Source organism: Oncorhynchus nerka, linkage group LG11, assembly GCF_034236695.1.
Source record: "Oncorhynchus nerka isolate Pitt River linkage group LG11, Oner_Uvic_2.0, whole genome shotgun sequence".
NCBI classification, from domain to species: domain Eukaryota; kingdom Metazoa; phylum Chordata; class Actinopteri; order Salmoniformes; family Salmonidae; genus Oncorhynchus; species Oncorhynchus nerka.
Genome location: NC_088406.1, coordinates 39,802,442 through 39,817,208, shown reverse-complemented (window position 1 = coordinate 39,817,208; position 14,767 = coordinate 39,802,442). Strand labels below are relative to the sequence as shown.

The 14,767-nt window shown below is 41.9% G+C and overlaps 1 protein-coding gene across 1 annotated transcript in view; it reads right to left on the bottom strand.

Moving 5' to 3' along the window:
- Positions 1-2,018: 2,018 nt before the first annotated feature.
- Positions 2,019-14,767, bottom strand: part of LOC115118987 (neurobeachin-like) — a 304,621-nt gene continuing 291,872 nt past the window's right edge. The window contains exons 53-56 of the mRNA XM_065024068.1: positions 11,441-11,542; positions 9,488-9,684; positions 5,731-5,882; positions 2,019-5,240 (exon numbers count right to left, since the gene is read on the bottom strand). Coding sequence (XP_064880140.1) covers positions 5,150-5,240; positions 5,731-5,882; positions 9,488-9,684; positions 11,441-11,542 — 542 coding nt within the window. The 3' untranslated portion in view covers positions 2,019-5,149. The remainder of the gene's footprint in view (positions 5,241-5,730; positions 5,883-9,487; positions 9,685-11,440; positions 11,543-14,767) is intronic.

The window sequence follows — 14,767 nt, the reverse complement described above, 5'->3', positions numbered from 1 at the left end:
TGAGTTGACAGGTCTAGAGAGATACGGATAGTGAGTTGACAGGTCTAGAGAGAGAAGGACAGTGAGTTGACAGGTCTAGAGAGAAAAGAACAATGAGTTGACAGGTCTAGGGGGAGAAGCACAGTGAGTTGACAGGTCTAGAGAGATAAGGACAGTGAGTTGACAGGTCTAGAGAGATAAGCACAGTGAGTTGACAGGTCTAGAGAGAGAAGGACAGTGAGTCGACAGGTCTAGAGAGATAAGGACAGTGAGTTGACAGGTCTAGACAGAGACACAGTGAGTTGACAGGTCTAGAGAGATAAGGACAGTGTGTTGACAGGTCTAGAGAGAGAAGAACAGTGAGTTGACAGGTCTAGAGAGAGAAGAACAGTGAGTTGACAGGTATAGAGAGATAAGGACAGTGAGTTGACAGGTCTAGAGAGATAAGGACAGTGAGTCGACAGGTCTAGAGAGATAAGGACAGTGAGTTGACAGGTCTAGACAGAGACACAGTGAGTTGACAGGTCTAGAGAGATAAGGACAGTGTGTTGACAGGTCTAGAGAGAGAAGAACAGTGAGTTGACAGGTCTAGAGAGAGAAGAACAGTGAGTTGACAGGTATAGAGAGATAAGGACAGTGAGTTGACAGGTCTAGAGAGATAAGGACAGTGAGTTGACAGGTGTAGACAGAGAAGAAAAGTGAGTTGACAGGTCTAGAGAGATAAGCACAGTGAGTTGACAGGTCTAGAGAGAGAAGGACAGTGAGTCGACAGGTCTAGAGAGATAAGGACAGTGAGTTGACAGGTCTAGACAGAGACACAGTGAGTTGACAGGTCTAGAGAGATAAGGACAGTGTGTTGACAGGTCTAGAGAGAGAAGAACAGTGAGTTGACAGGTCTAGAGAGAGAAGAACAGTGAGTTGACAGGTCTAGAGAGATAAGGACAGTGAGTTGACAGGTCTAGAGAGATAAGGACAGTGAGTTGACAGGTGTAGACAGAGAAGAAAAGTGAGTTGACAGGTCTAGAGAGATAAGGACAGTGAGTTGACAGGTCTAGAGAGATAAGGACAGTGAGTTGACAGGTCTAGAGAGATAAGGACTGTGAGTTGACAGGTCTAGAGAGATAAGAACAGTGAGTTGACAGGTATAGAGAGTGGACAGTGAGTTGACAGGTCTAGAGAGTGGACAGTGAGTTGACAGGTCTAGAGAGATAAGGACAGTGAGTTGACAGGTCTAGAGAGTGGATAGTGAGTTGACAGGTCTAGAGAGATAAGGACAGTGACTGACTGTATCTATCTGCGGAATGTAATTGTCCAAAAGACATTTGTTACCAAATTTCTGCTGTGAGAGAAAGAAAATGTACTGATTGAAAGTATGTTATTGTGCAAAATATGTATTGTTACCCGATGATATTTAAGATTCAGTGACTACATGTGAAGCCAATTTGATTGGGATTCATTACCAGTAGCACGTCTTTGTTCCTGATGATGTTAGTGAATGGTCATTGTTCCTGATGATGTTAGTGAATGGTCTTTGTTCCTGATGATGTTAGTGAATGGTCTTTGTTCCTGATGATGTTAGTGAATGGTCTTTGTTCCTGATGATGTTAGTGAATGGTCTTTCTTCTTGATGATGTTAGTGAATGGTCTTTGTTCCTGATGATGTTAGTGAATGGTCTTTGTTCCTGATGATGTTAGTGAATGGTCTTTGTTCCTGATGATGTTAGTGAATGGTCTTTGTTCCTGATGATGTTAGTGAATGGTCTTTGTTCCTGATGATGTTAGTGAATGGTCTTTGTTCCTGAAGAAGCAACCCTTTAGCTGTGGTCATCATCAAGCCAAACCTGTGACTAAATCACTTCTTCAATCTGAGAGCCTGGTCATTGTGCTGCGTCGTTCCAGGGGGACGACAGTAGAACAATCTGGGATGTACAAACAGCAGCCACAGCAGCAGCAATAACAACATCCAGTCAGTAGATGGCAGTATAGGATAATCTGTACCAGATCCAGAAGATAGTATTAAAACAACAACAAACACAATAAACATTTTAGCACGTTGAGCATCCACTCTTGAGATAACTTTTAGTGCATGGGTTTATTAGTAAAATACATATACATACTCTATTCTATATGCCAGACTATTAGGTAAACATAGTACTAGATATGTTTAGACTGCTATAAAGAATGGAAATTCACCTGCATAAGAGCTTGCTTTATTCATTTTTATTATAAATACAACAAAAAGGAAACCAATTTTATATTACACAGTTGATCAATCTGTATATATTGGCAGAGCTTAATGTAAAACAGCTTCCAACAAACACAAGGAAAATACCTCGGAAATTGCAACATAAGCAAAAAACAATAGATAAATACAAATAACTTGTAAAATCATATGATATACTTATATCAACAAAATATATTACATACAAATCTAAACGAAAAATTGAAAGCAATAAGAAATGTTGTTTAAAAAAACGACATCAAATTGCAGTGCTAATGGCAACACAAATAAAATGCATTTATTTAGCTAAATCCTCCTTACACAAATATTTGTCAAATATTCTAAATTAACCCAGAATGTCAAATTCATATGGATGGTTATTATGAATCAAACCAGTAAAGTAAGATGGATTTTCCATACTACAGCCACTGTGGGTCTCTGCATGTAGAGCCCCTGGTTTAGCTAGGCTGCTGTCTGTACCATTACAATGCAAATCCAAACTATTTGCATAATATCATTTAGTTTTTTCCTTTTCATCTTACTGTCAACTCACATGTGGTATATTTAACATTGTTGTAATATTTTCTGTTTATTCAAAATAATGAAGAATCATTTTTGGATGACTATAGCCTGTTCTTGGTTAGGTTAGCTACATGCCCCAACCTTTCATTTAGCTTGGGTATCAGTCTGTTTGCACTAACATTCCATTCCTTTCCACTACTTGCCATGCCAAATATCATGTCATATTTAGCATATGACACAGAGTACAATGAGTGGAATGGTAGTACAAAACAGGTCTGGATTGCAGGCTTTAATAAACTCATGGTATTGATCGTTTTCATATTGAGTTGCCATAGTTCTCATCCAGAGTTTCTACGACTGATGTCTTGCACTGCCTTCCTTATCAATCCATTAGCTGGAAATAGAAACCATGACGACTAAATCATTCAGTGCTAAACCTGACTAGCCTGTGGTAGTCATTTTAAAAGTAGATAAAAGTCATTTTAAATCCTTGCCTTTGTTGAAATATAAATAAAATTGTTACCGAACAACAAATGGGATGGAAATCATTACAAGGATTGTTATTTCCTGCTAATAATGTGAAACGTGATTAAGAAACAAATTACAATTACAATGGACACATTTCACACAGTACGTAGAATTCTGAAATTGCCCTTACAGACATGTAAACACATTATCAAGTTAACATAGAACAATTTGTTGTTTTTGACACCTACATCAATAGACTACTGTGATGGGAGACCAACTATCAGTCATTATTACAAACCAACTAATCTACGTCCCAAATGGCACGCTAATCCCTTTATAGTGCCTTTCTTTTGACCAGAGCCCTATGAGTCCTGATCAAATGTTGCGCACTATAAAGGGAGCAGGGTACCATTTTGGACGCACTCTAAGATACGATGTCAGGGAGTCAGGTCATGGCTTGGAACAGAGAATTATGGTTCAACTGTCAAAATGGAGACTAAATGGAGACGTCTTGTTCTTTTCAAATCTTTTCTGGAAATAAACTCTTTCCATCATCCTTATATACAACAGTTTTTTCCTTTTTTCCTAGAAAAGTGTCCCAAGTTTGATATGTATTTGACATACAAATGTTGTATAAACGTTATTAACCGTAGGTTTGTTTATTGTATTTTTCACAGTTTTAAATATGACCAGTTGAATAAAATCATTTTTTTTAAATCAGTGTTGAAAGAAACTGTCACTGTAGCATTATAACTGACCTCTTCTTCTAAGATCATCAGTTGAAGGGATTTTTTCTCCATGTCTTTTAACCTGTATTTTAACCTGTCTTTTTCTAGGCCTTAGTATCTACAGTGGGGTCTGAAATGATTGACACCCTTGATAAATATGAGCAAAAATGACTGTATAAAAGAAATAATTCAAATACTGAGCCATATTGTATAATAACAAAAAAAGTATTATTTTACACTAATTCAATTGCTCAGAGAAAGGGATATTTTGTTTAACAAGTAATATATATATATATTTTTTAAATATAGGTTGCAAAGGGAGGGTATTAATGGAAATGTTTAAAGTTTATCAATAAACTACCAGCATTTTGGTTTCTTTTAAGGATTGTATGTAATCTATCACACAACATCTAGTGGCCCTTTTGGGTACTTCACATTATCACAGGTCAAAGATCATACCCCCAAGACATTCTAACCTCCCGTGTTATTGGTAATGGTGAGAGGTTAGCATGTCTTGGGGGTATGATTTTGACCCACTTTCCCACTCATCATTATTCACTCAGGATTATCTGTAATCATGGTAGCATCCACATTAATTACGAAATGTTTAGAAACGTATCATATTCTTATTTACAGTAAAAGTGACTCCAAAATGACAGAATACATTATTTACCATTCATTTATACGATTCTATAATCAGAAACACAACCTAAAAACACTGAAAATGCATCCAACAAGTTTGTAGGATCCTAAGCTTGATGTAGTCATTGCATGCTAGGGATATGGTACCAAATACTACACTTTTGACAACTTTATTTCTAAGAATCTTCAGGGAGCTTTAATTTTCACTCCTACCTTTTTGAGAATAGTTTTTTAAACGTGTTAAACAACATTTATTTCTCTAAGCAATTCTATTAACATAAAATAATATAATTCTCACATTTTTGGGAGCATATAATATAGCTCAGTTTCAGAATTATTTATTTTATACAGTCATTATTGTTCATCTTCATCAAGGGTGTCAATAATTGTGGACCCCACTGTATTCCTACAGTTTATGGTTAGTTAGTTGACCTGTGAGGTTAGTTAGCATTAGTTAACTCTTATACCATAATTAGCTAACTTGTATAGGTAGTTAACAGCAGCTAACCTGTGTAGTTGGTTAACAGTAGTGTTCAGGTGTCCTCCAAACCTGCGGCCATGTTGTACTGCCTCTCTGTCTCTGTAACCCTCAGTATCTGTTCTGGTGCTCGTAGTGCCACCGGTTGAAGTCGATGTTGAACGCCACAATGCTGCCGGATGCCATGCCAGTGATGAGAGTCCTGGGGGAGGACACACACACACACACACAATACAGTATGTTCATCAACACAATGTACCTCTATATGACCCATTACTTTACTAACATAAACACAATAGGTGTGTGTGTGTGTATGTGTGTGAGGGAGTGTGTGTGTGGTGTGTGTCTGGTGTGTGTGTATGTATGTGTGTGTGAGGAAAGTGACGCTTGTGTATTGCTCCAAGGCAAGTGTGCTTTCAGAACCTTGCACTGCAATTTCGTTGTCTCTATGGCAACCGGTTCTATTTAAAGAAAACAAAGCTCACTGAACTGCGAACGTTCCGTTTCCCCAAATGTACCCTGACAAGCATGAAACACACAGGCCCTTTCAGTGTTACAGCCTACATACCGCTCTACACGCACGCACGCTCTACACGCACGCACGCACACACGCACGCACGCACGCACGCACACACACACACCATTGATCCTGTTGTAGAGGCAACCTAACTGGGTGGACTAACAGGACTAACCTCTGGTCGTGAGAGAGGTCCATTGCGCGGACACCAGCATCACAGCCTGGGTAGATGTAGAGTTGTTTGAAGTCACAGGCCTGCCACACCTCCACTACCCCGTTGTCTCCACCTGTCACCAGGTTCTGACCATCACTACTCAGCATAATGGCCTAGGGAGCACATCATAATAATAATAAATAACATAAAAATACATCACAATAACGACATAATCTACCTCAAATCACAGCCTAGGCCCTATGTAGTAAACTACTTTAGATATTTAGACCCTAGGCCCTATGTAGTAAACTACTTTAGATATTTAGACCCTAGGCCCTATGTAGTGCACAAAGTTTGAATACTGCTGTCCAACAATGATTACAAACACAATTTACTGAGCTTGAGCAATTCAGATTTAAAAAAGGGGTGTGAGGACCTATGCAATCAAGAATGCAATCAAGATATCTTAATTTAAATATACATATATTATTATTCATTTGGAGAATGTTATATAATTCTCTTTCACTTTTAAAATGTGGAGTAGGTTCTGTAGATCGGTGGAAAACCTCCCCAATTGAATCCCTTTTTTATATTTAATTTTAAGACAGTCAAATTTTTTATTTTTTTATTTTTTTATTTCACCTTTATTTAACCAGGTAAGCAAGTTGAGAACAAGTTCTCATTTACAATTGCGACCTGGCCAAGATAAAGCAAAGCAGTTCGACACATACAACGACACAGAGTTACACATGGAGTAAAACAAACATACAGTCAATAATACAGTAAAAAAAAAACAAGTCTATATACAATGTGAGCAAATTAGGTGAGAAGGGAGGTAAAGGCAAAAAAGGCCATGGTGGCAAAGTAAATACAATATAGCAAGTAAAACACTGGAATGGTAGTTTTGCAATGGAAGAATGTGCAAAGTAGAAATAAAAATAATGGGGTGCAAAGGAGCAAAATAAATAAATAAATTAAATACAGTTGGGAAAGAGGTAGTTGTTTGGGCTAAATTATAGGTGGGCTATGTACAGGTGCAGTAATCTGTAAGATGCTCTGACAGTTGGTGCTTAAAGCTAGTGAGGGAGATAAGTGTTTCCAATTTAAGAGATTTTTGTAGTTCGTTCCAGTCATTGGCAGCAGAGAACTGGAAGGAGAGGCGGCCAAAGAAAGAATTGGTTTTGGGGGTGACTAGAGAGATATACCTGCTGGAGCGTGTGCTACAGGTGGGAGATGCTATGGTGACCAGCGAGCTGAGATAAGGGGGGACTTTACCTAGCAGGGTCTTGTAGATGACATGGAGCCAGTGGGTTTGGCGACGAGTATGAAGCGAGGGCCAGCCAACGAGAGCGTACAGGTCGCAATGGTGGGTAGTATATGGGGATTTGGTGACAAAACGGATGGCACTGTGATAGACTGCATCCAATTTGTTGAGTAGGGATTTGGAGGCTATTTTGTAAATGACATCGCCAAAGTCGAGGATTGGTAGGATGGTCAATTTTACAAGGGTATGTTTGGCAGCATGAGTGAAGGATGCTTTGTTGCGAAATAGGAAGCCAATTCTATATTTAACTTTGGATTGGAGATGTTTGATATGGGTCTGGAAGGAGAGTTTACAGTCTAACCAGACACCTAAGTATTTGTAGTTGTCCACGTATTCTAAGTCAGAGCCGTCCAGAGTAGTGATGTTGGACAGGCGGGTAGGTGCAGGTAGCGATCGGTTGAAGAGCATGCATTTAGTTTTACTTGTATTTAAGAGCAATTGGAGGCCACGGAAGGAGAGTTGTATGGCATTGAAGCTTGCCTGGAGGGTTGTTAACACAGTGTCCAAAGAAGGGCCGGAAGTATACAGAATGGTGTCGTCTGCGTAGAGGTGGATCAGAGACTCACCAGCAGCAAGAGCGACCTCATTGATGTATACAGAGAAGAGAGTCGGTCCAAGAATTGAACCCTGTGGCACCCCATAGAGACTGCCAGAGGTCCGGACAGCAGACCCTCCGATTTGACACACTGAACTCTATCAGAGAAGTAGTTGGTGAACCAGGCGAGGCAATCATTTGAGAAACCAAGGCTGTCGAGTCTGCCGATGAGGATGCGGTGGTTGACAGAGTCGAAAGCCTTGGCCAGATCAATGAATACGGCTGCACAGTAATGTTTCTTATCGATGGCGGTTAAGATATCGTTTAGGACCTTGAGCGTGGCTGAGGTGCACCCATGACCAGCTCTGAAACCAGATTGCATAGCAGAGAAGGTATGGTGAGATTCGAAATGGTCGGTAAACTGTTTGTTGACTTGGCTTTGAAGACCTTAGAAAGGCATGGTAGGATAGATATAGGTCTGTAACAGTTTGGGTCAAGAGTGTCCCCCCTTTGAAGAGGGGATGACCGCAGCTGCTTTCCAATCTTTGGGAATCTCAGATGACACGAAAGAGAGGTTGAACAGGCTAGTAATAGGGGTGGCAACAATTTCGGCAGATAATTTTAGAAAGAAAGGGTCCAGATTGTCTAGCCCGGCTGATTTGTAGGGGTCCAGATTTTTCAGCTCTTTCAGAACTTCAGCTGAATGGATTTGGGAGAAGGAGAAATGGGGAAGGCTTGGGCGAGTTGCTGTTGGGGGTGCAGTGCTGTTGACCGGGGTAGGAGTTGCCAGGTGGAAAGCATGGCCAGCCGTAGAAAAATGCTTATTGAAATTCTCAATTATGGTGGATTTATCAGTGGTGACAGTGTTTCCTATCTTCAGTGCAGTGGGCAGCTGGGAGGAGGTGTTCTTATTCTCCATGGACTTTACAGTGTCCCAGAACTTTTTGAGTTAGTGTTGCAGGAAGCAAATTTCTGCTTGAAAAAGCTAGCCTTGGCTTTTCTAACTGCCTGTGTATAACGGTTTCTAGCTTCCCTGAACAGCTGCATATCACGGGGCTGTTCGATGCTAATGCAGAACGCCATAGGATGTTTTTGTGTTGGTTAAGGGCAGTCAGGTCTGGGGAGAACCAAGGGCTATATCTGTTCCTGGTTCTAATTTTCTTGAATGGGGCATGTTTATTTAAGATTGTTAGGAAGGCATTTTAAAAAATATCCAGGCATCCTCTACTGACGGGATGAGATCAATATCCTTCCAGGACACCCCGGCCAGGTCGATTAGAAAGGCCTGCTCGCTGAAGTGTTTCAGGGAGCGTTTTACAGTGATGAGTGGAGGTCGTTTGACCGCTGACCCATTACGGATGCAGGCAATGAGGCAGTGATCGCTGAGATCTTGGTTGAAGACAGCAGAGGTGTATTTAGAGGGGAAGTTGGTTAGGATGATATCTATGAGGGTGCCCGTGTTTAAGGCTTTGGGGGGGTACCTGGTAGGTTCATTGATAATTTGTGTGAGATTGAGGGCATCAAGTTTAGATTGTAGGATGGCTGGGGTGTTAAGCATGTTCCAGTTTAGGTCGCCTAGCAGCACGAGCTCTGAAGATAGATGGGGGGCAATCAGTTCACATATGGTGTCCAGAGCACAGCTGGGGGCAGAGGGTGGTCTATAGCAGGCGGCAACGGTGAGAGACTTGTTTTTAGAGAGGTGGATTTTTAAAAGTAGAAGTTCAAATTGTTTGGGCACAGACCTGGATAGTAGGACAGAACTCTGCAGGCTATCTTTGCAGTAGATTGCAACACCGCCCCCTTTGGCAGTTCTATCTTGTCTGAAAATGTTGTAGTTTGGAATTTGGAATTGTGAAAATGTGAAGACTGTGTAAGGCGTGTAGACTTTTACTAGGCACATATTGTGTCTGTGGTCTTACCCGTGTTGAGTCGTTGACCTCCATCTGAGCCAGTAGTTTTCCATTGATGCTGAAGTTACAGAAACGTCCTCTCTCGTAGCAGATAATACAGTGGCCCTCGCTGGACACGGATATGAGGCGGGGACACAGGCAGTTATCTGGGCCCTCCAGGGCCCGCAGCAGGTCCCCTGTTATAGTGTGGACCAGACATGGACCCTCTGGAGGGAGAGCAAGATAGAGTTACACACGAACACGCACGGACGTATGCACACACACTGTTTCAAGAATGTTACTCAACATTCCACTCCTAACTGAGATACTCAACATTCCACTCCTAACTGAGATAACTCAACTATGTACTGTGGCATGTGACATTACAATCCTATCAGCCAACTCAAATACACCATATAAACAAAAGTATGTGGACACCCTTTCAAATTAGTGGATTGGGCTATTTCAGCCACACACGTTGCTGACAGGTGTATAAAATCGAGCACACAGCCATGCAATCTCCATAGACAAATATTGGCAGACGAATGGCCTTACTTAAGAACTCAGTGACTTTCAACGTGGCACCATCAAAGGATGCCACCTTTCCAACCTGTCAGCTTATCAAATTTCTGCCCTGCTAGAGCTGCCCCGGTCAACTGTAAGTGCTGCTATTGTGAGGTGGAAACGTCTAGGAGCAACAACGGCTCTGCCGCAAAGTGGTAGGCCACACAAGCTCACAGAAAGGGACCGCCAAGTTCTGAAGCGTGCAGCACGTAAAAATCATCTGTCCTCAGTTGCAACACTCTCTACTGAGTTCCAAACTGCCACTGGAAGCAATGTCAGTACAATAAATGTTTGTTGAGAGCTTCAAGACATGGGTTTCCATAGCCGAGCAGCCAACTACAAGCCTAAGATCACCATGCGCAATGCCAAGCTTAGAATGGAGTGGTGTAAAGCTCTCCGCCATTAGACTCTGGAGCAGTGGAAACGCGTTCTCTGGAGTGAAGCTTCGCCATGTGGCAGACCGACGGACGAATCTGGGTTTGGCTGATGCCGCTACCCAAAAGTATGTGGACACCTGCCCGTCGAACATCTCATTCCAAAATGATGAGCATTAACATGGAGTTGGTCCCCCCTTTTCCAGATGGGGAGACCAACTTCATTTGGAAAAGGGGGGACCAACTCCAGAGAACGCATTTCCACTGCTCCAGAGTCCAATGGGTGAGTTTCACACCACTTCAGCCGACACTTGGCATTGCACATGGTGTTCTTAGGCTTGTGTACGGCTGCTCGGCCATGGAAACCCATTTCATGAAGCTCTGAACAAAAAGTTATTGTGCTGACATTGTTTCCAGTAACAGTTAGGAACTCAGTAGTGATTGTTGCAACCGAGGACAGACAATTTTTTACACATTACGCGCTTAAGCACTCGGCGGTCCCGTTCTGTGAGCTTGTGTGGCCTACCACTTTGCGGCAGAGCCGTTGTTGCTCCTACACGTTTCCACTTCACAATAACAGCACTTACAGTTGACCGGGGTGGCTCTAGCAGGGCAGAAATTTGACGTACTGACTTGTTGAAAAGGTGGCATCCTATGACTGTGCCGCGTTAAAAGTCCTTCAGTAATACCATTCTACTGCCAGTGTTTTCTATGGAGATTGCATGGCTGTGTGGTCGATTTTATACACATGTCAGCAACGTATGTGGCTGACAGCCAAATCCACTAATCTGAAGGGGTGTCCACATACTTGTTTTTATATAGTGTATGTTTGTTTTTTTTTAAATACTGTGACTTCAATTTTATAGTACTTCTTTCTATAGTGCTTTGGGTGCGAGAAAAGCACTTTATAAACAAGATTAATCATTATTATTAGATGAAGGAGATAGTGCACTACTTTGGAACAGAGCCATATGGGACCTGGTCAAAAGAAGTGCACTACACAGGGAATAGAGTGCCATTTGGGACTCAGGCTGTCTCTGCTGACCTTTGGCTCCACTGATGACCAGTCCCAGCTCGGCACACACAGAGACACACACCACCTCATGGTCATGGCCGGTCAGCACAGCTCGCGGTGCCGGGTAGTCACCTGGAACACAACAGTTGGGTTTTATTAAGGACAACATACCATGGCTTGGGATCGTTGCAACAGAGCGCACTTCACTGGGGGATGCACTTATTAGGAGCGATTGAGAAGAATGTAACTTTCTGAAATAAGAGCATTCATTGGGACTCAAATGTGTTGTTATGTTGATAAATAACTGACCACAGACATTGTGAGAGTGACACCCACCCAGCTGCTTCTAGCGAGGTTCTTGTCAATTGTCATATAAATGTTGTGACGGCAGATCATCCCTTCCCCAACCACCCTCCCCTCACACTGTCCCATGATTGATGACGGCTGGGGGAGAGGCTAGTGAAGGGAGGTCCTGGACACCTGGAGTCTCTCCCCTTCTTGTCCCTCTCTCCTCTCCTCCCTTCTACTCCCTTCCACCCCTCTCTCCTCTCACCCCATATGTCCTTTCCTTCCTCTCTCCTCTCATCCCTCTTTCTTCTCCCCTCTCCTCCCTTTCACCCCTCTCTCTTCTCCAGTCCCTTAGAGGGTAGGACCAGAACAGACCTGTCAGTTCCAGGACAGTGTGAGGCCTCCAGAGAGACCACAGACTCATCCAGCTCACCTGCCCTACAAAAGATTCAATCAGCCTACACTGAGCCCCCCCAAGCCAGCCAACACAACCTCCCCACCCCACCTCACATTGCAGTGGTCTGGGTCGGGCTGGGCCTGAGAAGCAGGTGGGGGATTGAGCTGGAAGTAATTTTAATGACCAGGGGCCTCATTTATCAAGAATGCGTACATTTCTCACTAAATTCTGAGCAACGGATAAATGGTAGCCTAATATGTGTTTTGTAGCGGGAATAAAAGTCTACATGAGATCTCCTTACCAATGGAAAATGCATCTGTTTCATCATTAGGCATATGTTTTAATGTTTTTATTAGCCTACCATTATTATCATTCCTGTGTATCAAACGCCTCCATTTCCCTCAAAAGAACAATATTTGCTTGCAATACAGTTGATCAACCCCTAGACGTGGTAAATACTCAAGATCTGAGATTTGCATGGAGATAAGCAAAGTTTCCCATCAAGTTCAACATTGATAAATGTTGATAAAACACCTTTGTGGGAAAACTGGCGCAGGCAAGCTTTAGTCTTTTCTGTGGGCTGACTGGGCACGGACCTTTGATGCCTGAGGTGTTTAAGGACACATGCAGGCTGGTGTACATTAGAGGGCACTGTCCTCTTCCTGCCAATGGTTACAACATCTTCAACTCTGTCATACATGAATCATATAATACTCTCCGACCTAGATTGCTGTGAACTGAAGTCTGACAAAAAGTATTATTGTTCATCTTAAAATTGTATCGGAAATTATGATTAACTGCTTTATTAATAATACAACTAAATAGCTCAAATACAGTACCAGTCAAAAGTTTGGACACGCATACTCGTTCATACTCGTTCATACTCATTTCTTAATTTTTTAAAACTATTTTCTACATTGTAGAATAATAGTGAAAACATTAAAACTATGAAATAACACATATGGAATCATGTAGTAACCAAATCAAAATGTATTTTATATTTGAGATTCTTCAAGGTAGCCACCTTTTGCCTTGATGACAGCTTTGCACACTCTTGGCATTCTCAGAACCAGCTTCATGAGGTGGTCACCTGGAATGCATTTCACTTAAACATGTGTGCCTTGTTAAAAGTTCATTTGTGGAATTTCTTTCCTTCTTAATGCGTTTGAGCCAATCACTTGTGTTGTGACAAGGTACGGGTGGTATACAGAAGAAAGCCCTGTTTGGTAAAAGACCAAGTCCATATTATGGCATGAACAGCTCAAAAAGCAAAGAGAAACGACAGTCCATCCCTATGTTAAGACATGAAGGTCAGCCAAAATATCAAGAACTTTGAACGTTTCTTCAAGTGCAGTCGCAAAAACCATCTTGCGCTATGATGAAACTGGCTCTCATGAGGACCGCCACAGGAAAGGAAGACACAGAGTTAACTCTGCTGCAGCAGAGGATAAGTTCATTAGAATTACCAGCCTCAGAAATTGCAGCCCAAATAAATGCTTCACGGAGTTCAAGTAACAGACACATCTCAACATCAACTGTTCAGAGGAGACTGAGTCAGGCCCTCATGGTCGAATTGCTGCAAAGAAACCACTACTAAAGGACACCAAAAATAAGAAGAGACTTGCTTGGGCCAAGAAACATGAGCAATGGACATTAGACTGGTGGAAATCTGTCTTATGGTGTAATGAGTCCAAATTGGAGATTTTTGGTTCCAACCGCTGTGTCTTTGTGAGATGCAGAGTAGGTGAATGGATGATCTCCGCATGTGTGGTTCCCACCATGAAGCATGGAGGAGGAGGTGAGATGGTGCTTTGCTGGTGACACTGTCTGTGATTTATTTAGAATTCAAGGCACACTTAACCAGCATGGCTAAAACAGCATTCTGCAGTGATACGCCATCCCATCTGGTTTGCACTTAGTGGAACTATCATTTGTTTTTCAACAGGACAATGACCCAAATCACACCTCTAGGCGGTGTAAGGGTTATTTGACCAAGAAGGAGAGTGATGGAGTGCTGCATCAGATGACTTTTCCTCCACAATCACCTGACCTCAACCCAATTGAGATGGTTCGGGATGACTTGGACAGCAGAGTGAAGGAAAAGCAGCCAACAAGTGAAAATGATATGTAGGAACTCCTTCAAGACTGTTGGAAAAGCATTACAGGTGAAGCTGGTTGAGAGAATACTAAGAGTGTGCAAAGCTGTCATCAAGGCAAATGGTGGCTACTTTGAAGAATCTAAAATCTAAAATATATTTTAATTTGTTTAACACTTTTTTGGTTACTACATGACTCCATATGTGTTATTTCATAGTTTTGATGTCTACACTATTATTTTACAATTTAGAAAAAAGTAAAAATAAAGAAAAACCCTAGTTGTGCCCAAACTTTTGACTGGTACTGTAGGTAGCTACTAAAGACCACTATGTGTTTCATCTATAGTGAAGAACTGATATCAAACATCCTGGTTTGATTGATATGGAATATGATTAGTTGAAGTTCTCTCCATAGAAGAAACCTTCCTTTGTTAGGGAAGGTGCACAGTACAGTAAGCATTGTGTGTGTGTGTGTGTGTGTGTGTGTGTGTGTGTGTGTGTGGTGTACCATGGGAGTGTTTTCTCCTGCAGTATAGGGCTGCAGCACCCTCTATTAATTGGAACAAACCAAGCTGA